Below are 12,551 nucleotides of genomic sequence, written 5' to 3'. Positions count from 1 at the left end.
ATGAGTATTATAAGCATATTTCGACAAAATTAGCCTTTTTGAAACGTTTTGGTAGTTTGAGGGCCACAGAGTCCAAGCATTGACAGTTCGTAAGACTACTTGCAAAAGGATTGGTAGTTTTGAGAGCTAAATTGTAATTTTTCAAAAAAAAAAAAAAAAAAACTCTTGATGATGGCTAATGAAGAGCATTATTTTATTCAGAATTCATCCGAAAAAAAATGATACTCCATAACACATTTGTAATTATTCATGACACATTAAATTATAAATGTGTCATGGAACATCACTTTTTTCGGATGAATTCCAAATAAAGTGTTGCTCTATAGCACTCCTAGACGATGGTGCACAACCATATTTGAAACATTATGTCGAGGAATGGACGCTATCTCGATCTATCACATTTCATCGGATGTATTGGAGTCTTCTATGTCACTTTGGAGTTGGAGTACTCTACTATTACTTTGGAGTTTGGAGTCTTCTACGTTGCTTACTTGATTGAATCCTTATCATTTATTTTTCTTATCTTATTGTTGAATGGTTTAAAGTCTTTTAATTGTTTTATGTTTCAGTATTTCCTTTTGGTTGATAGTCTCAGTGTTTGAGACTTAGTTAGTTATTTAGTTTAGTTGAAGTTATCTACGTCGAGTATATCTCCGTGAGTATTAAACTTATGTTTTATTGTTTTATTAGAAGTTTATTGTTATCTTGGTTGGTAGAAGGTGAGATCGTCTAAGGGAGTTGTCTATTAGTGTTATCTTTCAATTAGGAGTTTACGATGTAATCTTTATTTAAAGAGTTGTTAGTGGAATAATAAAGCAAGCAGAATTAATCTTAAACCTTATATTTGAAAAAATATCTAGATTTCTTCAGAATCTAAAAGGTGTAGGTTCCTTCAGAACCTAACAATTTATCCCATTGCGTGATCGAGAAATCATTCACATGACACGTTATCTCATTAATTAACTAGAATTTATGACATTGATCATCTCTGGACTTTTTCAAGCCTTTCAGTCAAACAAATTAAACACATAAAAAAATAAAAATAAAACCTAGATTAATTTAATTTATCCATTTTATCCTTAGGGACCACCGAAGTTAAATTTGGATATACTTTCACAATACACATAGATTCATCTCAACTGACACAAACCTTTGAAAAATAGACAATTAATTCAACCAGTATTGCATTCTAACTGTCAGACTTGGACATCAAGAAATCACTCTTTTCATGAAGAACAAAATGAAAAAGGAAGCAAATTATTAAGAGATATATAAGAAAAGGCTACCCAAACTGCCCTAAGTTTAAAGGAGGTTGCGAGGACTTCCCGGCTTCTATGAAGAGGTTGTACCAAAAACCCATTTCATCACTGATCTTCGTGCTTTGAGAGGGAAATCCTTGATGATCTACAAGAAGTTCATTCTTCCTTGTTGCAGAAATATTTCTTGACAAGAAACTGTAATCATTTGCCGACAATTTCTGACGCTGCTGGGAAAAAATTTCTCCATAACCATAATTTTGGATGTCCGTTTTTAGTGGACAAGGTGTTCCATTAACAGACTGTTTTATGGTGGCTGGTGTGGTACTCGGGTTTTGTTTGAGTTTCTTCTTCAAGTGGCTGTTCCAGAAGTTCTTTATTTCGTTGTCGGTTCGTCCTGGTAATCTTGCTGCAATGGCGGACCATCTGCAGATGAATTAAAGAACATCAAATGCATGCACGCCATAAACTTTATGTGTGAGAAAGAAACTATATAATTAATACATGCACGCCTGGTTGTTCATGTCTACGAGTATGTTCTTGACACGTCAAATGCAAACCCTAGGCCTACTTAGTGGACTCTTGCACAACTGGCATACACTTCATGATATAACAGTAAAAATCATACCTGAATTAGCACTTCTAAAAGAAAATGAGTAATGCTATTTATATTAGTAGATTGTTATACGACTATTGTCATATAATTGAAATGATGTAGCAGAAAAAATCAGCTAATGAATTTTTTTTACAAGTGCTGATTTAATGATTGATTTTTACTACCATATCATCAAACTGTATGACAGTCGTACAATAATTTACTAAATAGTGTTACTAAAAAAAAAGAAAAACTAAAGTATTGACTCAACTGCCGTACTTTAATTTGAGTGAATCACCCATATTATTCAGTTGTACAAGAGTCTACTAAATAGTACGCGCAGTGCTTGTGCTCGTGACATGCTCGTGACATAGAGAGATGATCAGCAATTTAGGTTAATCCAATGTACTCAAGGTAGGGTACAGCAAACCAGTTCGATACGTTCCTGTTTCCAAGAACTCGATGTAACTTCGTAATGGTCTCTTCTTCCTCCCCGCTGAAGTTTCCTCGTTTTATGTCGGGCCGCAAGTAATTCGTCCAACGAAGCCTGCAACTCTTTCCACACCTTAGTAAACCTGAAGAAATTGAATAGAAAATAAACAAAACTGTTAATTTATTTTTATTTTTATGAATAATAACTTTACTAACACCCAACACAAAACAGAAACACTTCAGCTAATTAAAACTGAAATCAACAAAAATACGGTCAAAACAGTATCAGCAAAACACTAACAACACCAATCAAAACAAAACTAGAACAACCCGGCATCACGCCTATTACAAAAACTAAACCAGAGAGACCTGCAGAGTTATCCACTAAAGCAAGGTTTCGTCCTTAATTAAGGCTCCAATTCAAACAAAAATCAATGTTCTTTTGGTTTTTCCTTAAGTATATATATATACCACTCCCAAGAACTCTAGTACGAGCTTTCCACAAGATTTTTAATCCTTTCCTACAATTTATCGAAAAAAGCTTTATTATTAGGGGGCCTTCCCCTCTATGACCAACAAATTAAAAGAAATGAGGAAGCTCATTAAAAACAGTTCTAAAATTTCAAGGATGCTGTGTATTTCATTCTAGGAAGCTAGATGATTTAGTTTGTGTCCTATGAATAGCCAAAACTGTCTTCGTATTATGCAAAAGTTATGATCAGCTTCAGGGAAAAAAACAAAAAAGAAAAAAAAGAAGAAGAGCAAACAATATGTGATATTTTTAAGTACTATATATAGTGGAAAAAATCTGCTTTTCAGGAGAGTTCACTTCAAGACATCAAATTTTCTCGTGAATGGAAAACAATTCAAGTGTTCTATCATCTGCCCAGAACAAAACTCAAAAGGGTTTTACATATTTTCTGCTCAAAATACTCGATCGGTGCAATCTCGTTACATCTTTATTTTATAAATTTAATCACTAAATTTAATCACTGAATCAAAACTTTAATACATTCTTACCTGCATGTTTAGGAAGCGCCCGCCAATTTTCATGTCCATATCGGTGGATGTAAGAAATCAGTATCTGATCTTCTTCAGGAGTCCATGATCCTTTCTTTAGTCCCATCTTCTCACAACAAGGAGCCCTCACCATCCTTTCTTAATCTCTCTTTTTCTTCTTCTTTCTTTTGTTTTATGGAAGAAGACTCGATCGCGCGCTCTCTCTCTTCAGCTGATCATGCTATATCTTCCAATTAGGTCACCACAAGTGGCCTCTTATTAGTTATTCCAACCACGAGCTGCATGGTTTTTCAAAAAGTAAAATCCCTTTTCTTTCTTACCGACAACTTTTTGTTTGTGGTGGATATGATATCTGATGATGATCAGTGATCACTAGTCTCAGACATGGGCACTGGAGACTTTTTAAGTTTTTCCTGCTTTTGCCTTGATTTTGAAGCATATGACGATATCATTTTGTCATATTCCATTGTTGAAAAACTGTTACCATTGCTGAAATATTATTGCTTCTCCTTAATTGGGCTGCAAAAAGTTTAAGCATCACCTTTTGTCTTCTGATGTCTAATGGTCAAAAAGTTTATGCGCGGCACGGGTGGAAATTAATGGGATCACGTGGGTTTTTAGCTGCCGTTTTCCACTTACATTCTTCAATTAGCTAGGGGAAAGTATGTCGAATGTTCATGTTTTCTTTAAAGGCTCACGTGTACTTTTAGTAGATGAAAAGTTCAAACTGTTTTTATTTTTTAAGAAAAAGAATGTAGCTAGGACCATTTTCATTTGGTCAAGGGGTGACTGGACCACTCACAATTGGCCAAAATGGAATTACATTGAAAATTTCAGAAATTTAATTGGGATATATTGTCAATTAATTTTTAAACATTTGAGACAAAATAAAATAAAATAAAAAAGTGGGGGATTGTATTTTTCCCTTTTGCTTAAAAATTCTAGACGAAATTTTGCCAGATTAATTATTGTTCGAAAAGTGAACATAAGAACATTATTGTGTGCTCTCAGAGAGAACCCTATCTTCCTTAAACAACGTACATAGGAACAACAAAAACCTTAAGTCATCGGAGTTTTGGGTTGTAAGAAGAGGCTCAATATAAGAACTAGCCAGAGTTTTAGTATTACTGTGATAGCTAGAGACAAACATGTCGTTTGTTGAGGTACACATAAGGTTTAATTAATTACAAAAATTTTGTAAGTATAAACTATGTAATTTGATTTTTCTATAGTAGATGAGTTTCTTTTAGTCAGCTGCTCTGGAACGGTTTTACTTTTAAGGAGTTCTTTAAAAAATTTCCTACTTTGTCACCAAATATCTGTATATGTGATCTTGATTTATATATGCTTTATTGGTGTTTGGTGATCTCATGTGTGGTTATTAATTTTAGTTTGCCCACATATATTGTGCTTTATTTGAAAAACACATATTCACTGGCCTCCTCATCTAGTTATTGTTTGGGGTCATTGGGCGAATTTCAACTAAAGGCGAAAATGAAGTTCTCAAGTTAGAAACTCTCTTCTAGTTTTAACTTTGATAAAGTAGGAAATTAAAGGTTTGTTGTGTTTTAATTAAGGAATAACATGAGGGATCGGATCGAGAAAACAAAATGAACTTCTAGTTTTTCATGGCAAAATTTTTCTTCCACTGATTAATTGGTCCATACCAGCATAGTGAGATCGATCACGTAATTGCCACAAAGAAATATAAAATACCATTAATTAAGAAATTTGGACATCCACTAGAACAGTTATGCCTTAGGCTTTTGGATGTGAAGTGGTGAAGTGTTACCAGAATTCAGCCCAACTCAATCAGCACTGATATTGGGAAAATAATCTAAGATATAGTAAAGAAAAGTGACGTACGTAAGAATATTTCACAAAATAATTTGTCAGCACTACCAAAAAAAAACCAGTTTTGAGTCGTTTTTTAGCAAAAAAAAAAGAAAAAAGACACTATTCATTTGGAGTCATTTGAATAGTGTTGGTTGGCAAGCAACTTAAAACATCATGTTTTAATTAAACTCTAGGTTATAGTCGTTTTACTGTTCAAACAACTCCAATTGGAGTCGTTTAAACAATAAACGACTCCAAATAATTGGAGTCATTTTTCAACTAAAACGACACTAAACTCAATATATATAATTTTTTTTTTTTTTTTTTGTAATACCTGATAAAGCAAGTTTGAAAATTGTGATATGAAAACGTAATATAGCTAGAATATGAACTCCATACCCTCATAATAAGTCCGAATTACTCAATAGAGTATCCAACTTACAATTGCATCAATACGACGTACACTAAGTAAAACAACTCAAAACGCTTGTTTTTTTTTTTGTAGTGCATAAATTCTGCATGCATACATATATAGGTAATGATGTGCATGGAATTATGTCATAAATATATGAAAAATGATAGAAATACATCACTTTTACAACAAGTTTATAACAACCCTCTCACATGGGTGGGCCACACACATCACTTTTACAACAGCCCTCTCACATGGGGTGGGTCCCACACACTGTGGGGCCCACCCATGTGAGAGGGTTGTTGTAAACTTGTTGTAAAAGTGATGTAAGAGAATCAGTTCTCTAAATATATAGTGGGGTATTCTTTGAGCGCTTCTAATGGCTTGTGTAAAATAGCTAACCAAAACTCATTTTATCTAGTTTAGCTAATGGGTTTTAAAATGCACTATACATCCGATTATCTATTCTTAACTATATATTTTTTCTTTATTTTTTTATTACTTTTTTTATTATCGTATTTTTTTACTGTCTTTTTTTTTCTTTTTCTTTTTTTTTTTCTTTTTTTTTTTTTTTCTTTTTTTTTTTTTTTTTTTCCAAACGGTCATATTTGGTCATATTTGTCAACGGTCGTTTTGTTAAAACGATCATATTTGCCAACGATAAATATAAATATAATATCCTTATACCAATATTAAACATATTTATGGCAAATTAATACATAACTAATCGTAATTTTAAATTTCATATTATCGCATTATCAAATTCATTTTAATTAAAAGCTCATCTCCACCAAATAAAACCCTTCATTTGCCAGTGGCATGAACAAATTCCACCAAAACAAATTGAAATCGATGAACGGATTCTTTTTTACTAACAAAGAAAACTTTACAAAAATCTCCAGTTTATTCAAATTGGAATAAAGTGTAGCAAAATCATATGCAAACAACACTTATGTAGAACTAAATTGTAAAAAAACAAGATAACTCAAGATCTTCCATCCAATCCAAGATCTGCAAAACCCATTCGGTCATCTACCAAAATTTCATCAACAAACAAAAATTTAGAGACTCCCAAAATTAGAAACAACCCAAGGCTTCTCAAACCACCCGGCCCCAAAATCAACCGCAAATTTGCTCAAACTGTAAATGTCAATATGAGTTTTTTTTTTTTTTTTTTGTGAAGAAGTAAAAAATAACTACTAATTAATTATAATCACAAGCAACCGTTGAAAAAAAAAATAATAATAAATAAAGAGAATGAAAAGATGCGTTTGTGAATAGTGTAACTCCATATGTGAAGTTGCATTATTCACAAATCCAAGATAAATGTATTTTGCATTTGGAATACATAATAAAATGAAAGAGATTTTTGAGCTTTTGCTTAGCTATTCTATGCTAAAGTTGCAAATAGCTCCTCCATTGAGAATGCTCATTGTGTCTCTAGCTAGCCCTCTATATGTAGCTACGTAAGAAAAGCCTACCTAACTTCAAACCTATTTGTAAGCACATAAACTCACTTGAGCTTTCTCTAGCCTTAAAGCGATATCTATTTCCACATCCTTAGTCCTTGCACCTAGACACGTGCATGTTTTTCTTATTATTTGCAGGGAGATTGATATTTTGGGGAGTCTTTTTTTTAGTGAGCTCATAATATAGCATGATAAAACACCACATAATCTAATTAAGAACACTAGTAGCAACTTTTCTAAATGTTAGGAAAATTCCTAAAAAAAAATCCATTTAATTAGATCCCCTTGTTGTTCCCTAAACTAAAAGTACCAAAAGTTGTACCCTAGATATAAGGAAGCAAAATGGTTTCCTTAACATTATTTTAAAATAAAAAACTTTATCTTTCCTCTCTCATTCCTCTAGTATTTATTTGAAACAATATTTAAATGATTTATCTTTCCTCCCTCTCTTTCTCTTATTATTTAATTTAAAAAATATTTAAAGAGTATGTATATAGAGAAAGGATAAATGAAACTATTGCGGAGTCCATTTAAATAAGGAAACAAAAAGTGGTTTAGTAATTCTTTAAATTGAGGTAAAGTTAATGGAAACTGTTGCTAATGCTCTAAAAGCTTAAGTCTATGGGTTTAGAACTATACTATATTAATAACTGATTCACTCACACTTCTTACATATATACATATATATTTTCAATGTGCGATTCAATTCTTTTATATTCACACGTGTATACTCAACATTATTTCTCTAAAATGAGATAAACCCAACACCACTACACTCGGAACACTGAACTCAGGGTTTCAAACCTCAATAGCGAGCCCGTTAAAACAAACAACGGATTGAGTTGCGCGAATCCCGTGATCATTTCGTGTACTCTAGAAACATGTTCTAATTGTTGCAAAAACAGCAATAGTTTCGTCCATTAGTAGCTGTTTCGGTTTCAATCAACCCTTTACAACATGTTTGCCCATTGTTTTTGTTGGCCTAATCGTGATCTTACGTCAAGCCATCAAAATAAAAAATCTTGAAAATGCAAGATCTTCCCTTCACTTTGCCAAAAGGGTCTAATCGGGAAAAAGCACTACTCCTTGAAAACTCTATTAGAGGTTGAAGCAATTCTGTGAATGTGCATATCCCCGACCTTGCCGACATTAGATTTGGCCCCAAAAGTAAAGTTAAGCATCCGTTGGACTAGAGAGTAAAGACCCCACTAACTGTCCTTTATAGGCTATGCATATCCTAAACTTTACGGCATTACCACAAGAAAACACACCGACTTGGACCTACAAAGGTACTTAAACAAACCGTCCTCCTTAACAAGGGGTCACATTCATGACAATAAGAGAAAGAAAGAAAACGTTGCACATATTTTGAAGTGTTTACTCTTTAACGTAACAGTAAAAATTACAACAACAAAACTACGGGCGAGACGTGTATGGACACGTCACTAATCGTGTTTCTAATAAATATGTACATCAGGGTTTAGTGAACTCGAACACATCAATAACCGCTAATCTAATGGCCCCCCAAAAAGATCCTTCACTTAGTGGGTGCTTTAGCCATGTTTCTCTTCAATCATCAAAGCAAAGTCTCTCTTTGTTCTAGTTTGGAGGTTTTACGATTCAACTTGTGGGAGGAGATATTTGTACTTTTTTAGTAATTTTAGAAGTTTTTCTTGTGTTCCTCTAAAAATAAGATGACTTTTAAAATCATTATTTAATCAAAGTTCAATAGTGATTAATTACAAGTGCAATGATAATTTTAAAAGCCACATCATCATTAGAGGGACTTCTAGTATTACTCGAACCTTTTACTCTACGTTGCAGTGTTATCCAAGAAACACTGATATCCAGGTATGACTTTTTTTTCCTTCAATTTTTTTGTGTCACGGGATGTCGTAAGAAGATATTAGCGACTACAATTTCACTATTAGCGACCACTATCACGGTCGCAATTAGTTTTTTAGTATAACTTTTATAAGGTCTTGGCACTAACGAAGACCTTTAATTTGTGCCCTCCAATGAGATATCGACAACTCACCTTGGAACAATAAAACAAAAAAATGGTACCAAAACACCGGATCATACCGGCCATATCTAAAACTAAAAAAACTCTTCATCTACCCTTTCAGACGATGCGTTAGAAAAACCAGATGCCGATACACCGCACAGCCAAACGTCGCCGCCCACGCTAGACGACAATAAGCTGATCAACACCCCCCTCTCTCTCTCTCTCTCTCTCTCAATATATAGTTTAGCTATCTCTCTAATTTTCCATCACTTTCTCGCTCTCTAAACATTAGTGTTCGAAATCCAGCCCCTTGAAACTAGGAAACTAGTCATCAACGCTCTTCCAAATAGTTTAGCCGATGCTGACCTCGACGTAGTCAAAATCCAGCCCCTTGATCTGAATCTCTAAGAGACTACACTCGCATGGTGTTTTATGAAATTACTTCTCTTTTTTTTCTTTTTCTAAATTTTAGAAGGTACAATGTTCTTAATTTTATGAGATGTGGCATTCTTCACCCATCCCTGTAAAACTCTATTATCTGATTTAGTTAATTATACCAAAAAAGAAATCAAAGTCTTTTTGTTTTATTTTTCTTGTGTTTGATTTGCTTTCAACACGTGGATAATTTAGATAGGAAAATATTAGATTTACAATACCAATACAACAATCCCTCACATGAGGGTGGGTCTCACATATTGGGGCCTACCCTCATGTGAGGGGTTGTTGTATTGGTGTTGTACAAGAATCAAATCCCATTTAAATATGAAAAAATGTTAGATTTACAACACCAATACAATAACTGTACAACAATCCCTCACATGAGGGGTTGTTGTACAGTTGTTGTATTGCTGTTGTACAAAAATCAAATCCCTTAGATATGTAGTGATCAAGAAGTAAACAATGTATGAGATTTGATTTTTGTACAACACTAATACAACAACTGTACAACAACCCCTCACATGAGGGTGAATAATGATAGTTGTACATCATTCCTACAATAAATGTACAACACCCTTTTACATGGGGTGGACCCCACACACTGTAGAGCCCACCCCATGTGAAGGGGTGTTGCACATTTGTTGTACACTTGGTGTACAGGAATCACTTCCCCATGAGGGTGGGCTATGTGGGGCCCACTCTCATGTGAGGGGTTGTTGTATAGTTGTTGTATTGGTGTTGTAAATTTAACATTTTCCACAACGTATTCCCCCAACTACATATGAATATTAAGAGTGTGTTTGAGATTACAATTTCATAAACAAAAAGTATGATTTTAAACAAAATTGCAAAAAGTAAATCGTTTGGAAAATTGTGTTTATAAAAAATCATGATTTGAAAACGCAGCAAACTGCATTTTCAAATCGCAGCCAAATGGATACTCTTTTGAAAACGCAGAAATTTAAAGGCTAACCTACGATTTTGCCAAACGCTTACCTGTGTTTTTACAAATTACTTTTTCATATCGGACATTTTAAAATCGCTATTTTTAAATCGCACTTTTTGAAATCATAAATTCAAACTAACTCTAATTATTAGCGATTACATATAATAATATCTATTAGCGACCGTCCCCAATGTCGTTGCTAATAGATATATTAATTAAATATTAACATATTAAATCAGTGTCAACGAAGACATAAATCCATCGTTAATAGACTAATATTAGTGGCCACTACAGTGTCGTTGCTAATAGATATATGAATTCAATTTTAATATATTAAATCAGTAACATTCCCTATTATTTTATGTTCTTTCCCACTGACTTGGTTATATTGGGGCTTATTGTTAGGTTTCCAACTCATAGTCTATGTTTTGTTTTCTTGTAATAGTGCCTTTCCCCTTCCCTGTTATTACTTAGAAAATAAAATATTATGTCAGTACTGGTGACAATGATTGTCGTCGCTAATAGATATCTAAATTTAAGAGAAAAATATACTTTAGTTCTCTGAACTACTATCATATTTCATTTAAGCCTTTAAACTTTAGACATTGACAACCCCTAAACTACCATCATGTGTCAAATTAGACACTCCATTAGCATTTGTTGTCAAAATAGACATAAAATAGGTCACTTGTGCGGCTTGTGCCAAACGTAAATTCTTTTGCTTTTCTTGTTCTAGATTGCCCCTTTTATTTTTCTTTTTTTTTTTTAAAAAAAAGTAGGAGATGGCTCAACCACCCCCTATGGATGGCTTGGGGTTAGTCGAACCACTCCATGACCATTGAGGGTCACTCCCCCAAATTTCTAAATGGGGGTAGCCGAAACTGTCTTTAGCGATTTGGGGTGGCTCGGCTACTACCATTTTGCTCAAGGGAGTGGTTGAACCACCCCTATGGCCATTGTGGGTAGTTCAGCCACCCCCTAGCTATTTTAGGGTGGCTCGACCACTCCCACTAGTCGATCGGAAGTAGCCGAACCACTCTCATGGCCATTCAGAGTTGTTCAGCCACCTCATTTGGCCATTTTGGGGAGAATGGGGGACCACCTTTGGCCATTTGAAGGTAATCTGGCCACTCCTCATTTGGCCAAAAGGGTTGGCTCAATCACCCCACCCCTTCTTCCAAATTATTATTTTTTTAGTTTAGAATTTTAAACTTTATATACTTATATATTTATAAAATTTTTTATTATGGGTTAAACGTGTTATAATTTGATTGGTCCTGACATATCATTTGACGGTTTCTGTCAAAAAGTTAGATGAAAGTTGAATACATAGACCTATTTTTTATTTTTGCAAAGCACAGTAAGTTCTTTGAATATTTTTATATCACTTGTAGCTTATTACAAATCATGTATTGAAGTACATTTTATAATCTACATAAAGTATATTTTTGTCTAAGTATTATAAGATTTAGCCATAAGTGAATTGATAAAAAAAAATATATATTCTTTATATATTATTTTAGAATTATATCCAGCCCTCTACATAAATATACTGGTCCTGTCCGTGTGTGATTTTAATCTTTTTTGAATTGGTGGAACACCTTACCGAGGGCCCAAGTGGCCCTGGCCCTCCAAGTCCATTTAGGATGGGCCCATCCAAGGAAAGGGCCCAAAAATATTGATCCATCCCAACCTGAATCTAGGCTTAGTGACCTTTGAAAGAAACGGAGTAGGCGCGGAGAAAAACAAAGGAGGAAATCTCTACGGATTAGAATCCTTCCAAATTATTTATTCGAATTTGAGAGAATTCGAGAAGATGATTATGAGATATCACTTATGGGATCCACCTGACCAAATAAAATTTAGGTTGCCCAATCACTTATCCGGTTAAGTGGGTTCATAAGTGGTATGTCATAATCACCTATCTGAATTCTCTCAAATTCAAACAAATAATTGTAGGCAATCATAATCCAATCTCTAGATCTACGATGTCGTTGTACCAACCCACTAAAGGACAAGGATGACAGGTACTTTCAAAATGAAATATTTGTTGCTTGCACACTACCCACGCCAATGTACATTATGGGAATTCCATATTGTCCGGACATTCCCCAACTGAGGGACGCCACATGGGCAAAT

The 12,551-nt window shown here is 34.0% G+C and overlaps 1 protein-coding gene across 1 annotated transcript; it reads right to left on the bottom strand.

Annotated features, from left to right (window-relative positions):
• Positions 1 to 1,151: 1,151 nt before the first annotated feature.
• On the bottom strand, positions 1,152 to 3,699 carry LOC133883104 (transcription factor MYB14-like). The gene is made up of 3 exons (XM_062322315.1): positions 3,304 to 3,699; positions 2,300 to 2,426; positions 1,152 to 1,685 (listed from the first exon to the last, which is right to left on the bottom strand). Exons 1-3 carry the CDS (start codon positions 3,434 to 3,436, stop codon positions 1,283 to 1,285), a joined length of 663 nt encoding a protein of 220 aa, XP_062178299.1. The 5' UTR covers positions 3,437 to 3,699; the 3' UTR covers positions 1,152 to 1,282.
• Between the last annotated feature and the right edge of the window lie 8,852 nt (positions 3,700 to 12,551).

This window comes from Alnus glutinosa, chromosome 12 (genome assembly GCF_958979055.1).
Source record: "Alnus glutinosa chromosome 12, dhAlnGlut1.1, whole genome shotgun sequence".
Classification (NCBI taxonomy): domain Eukaryota; kingdom Viridiplantae; phylum Streptophyta; class Magnoliopsida; order Fagales; family Betulaceae; genus Alnus; species Alnus glutinosa.
Note: the sequence above shows the minus strand (reverse complement) of the source record. Positions and strands in the feature narration are given on the sequence as shown.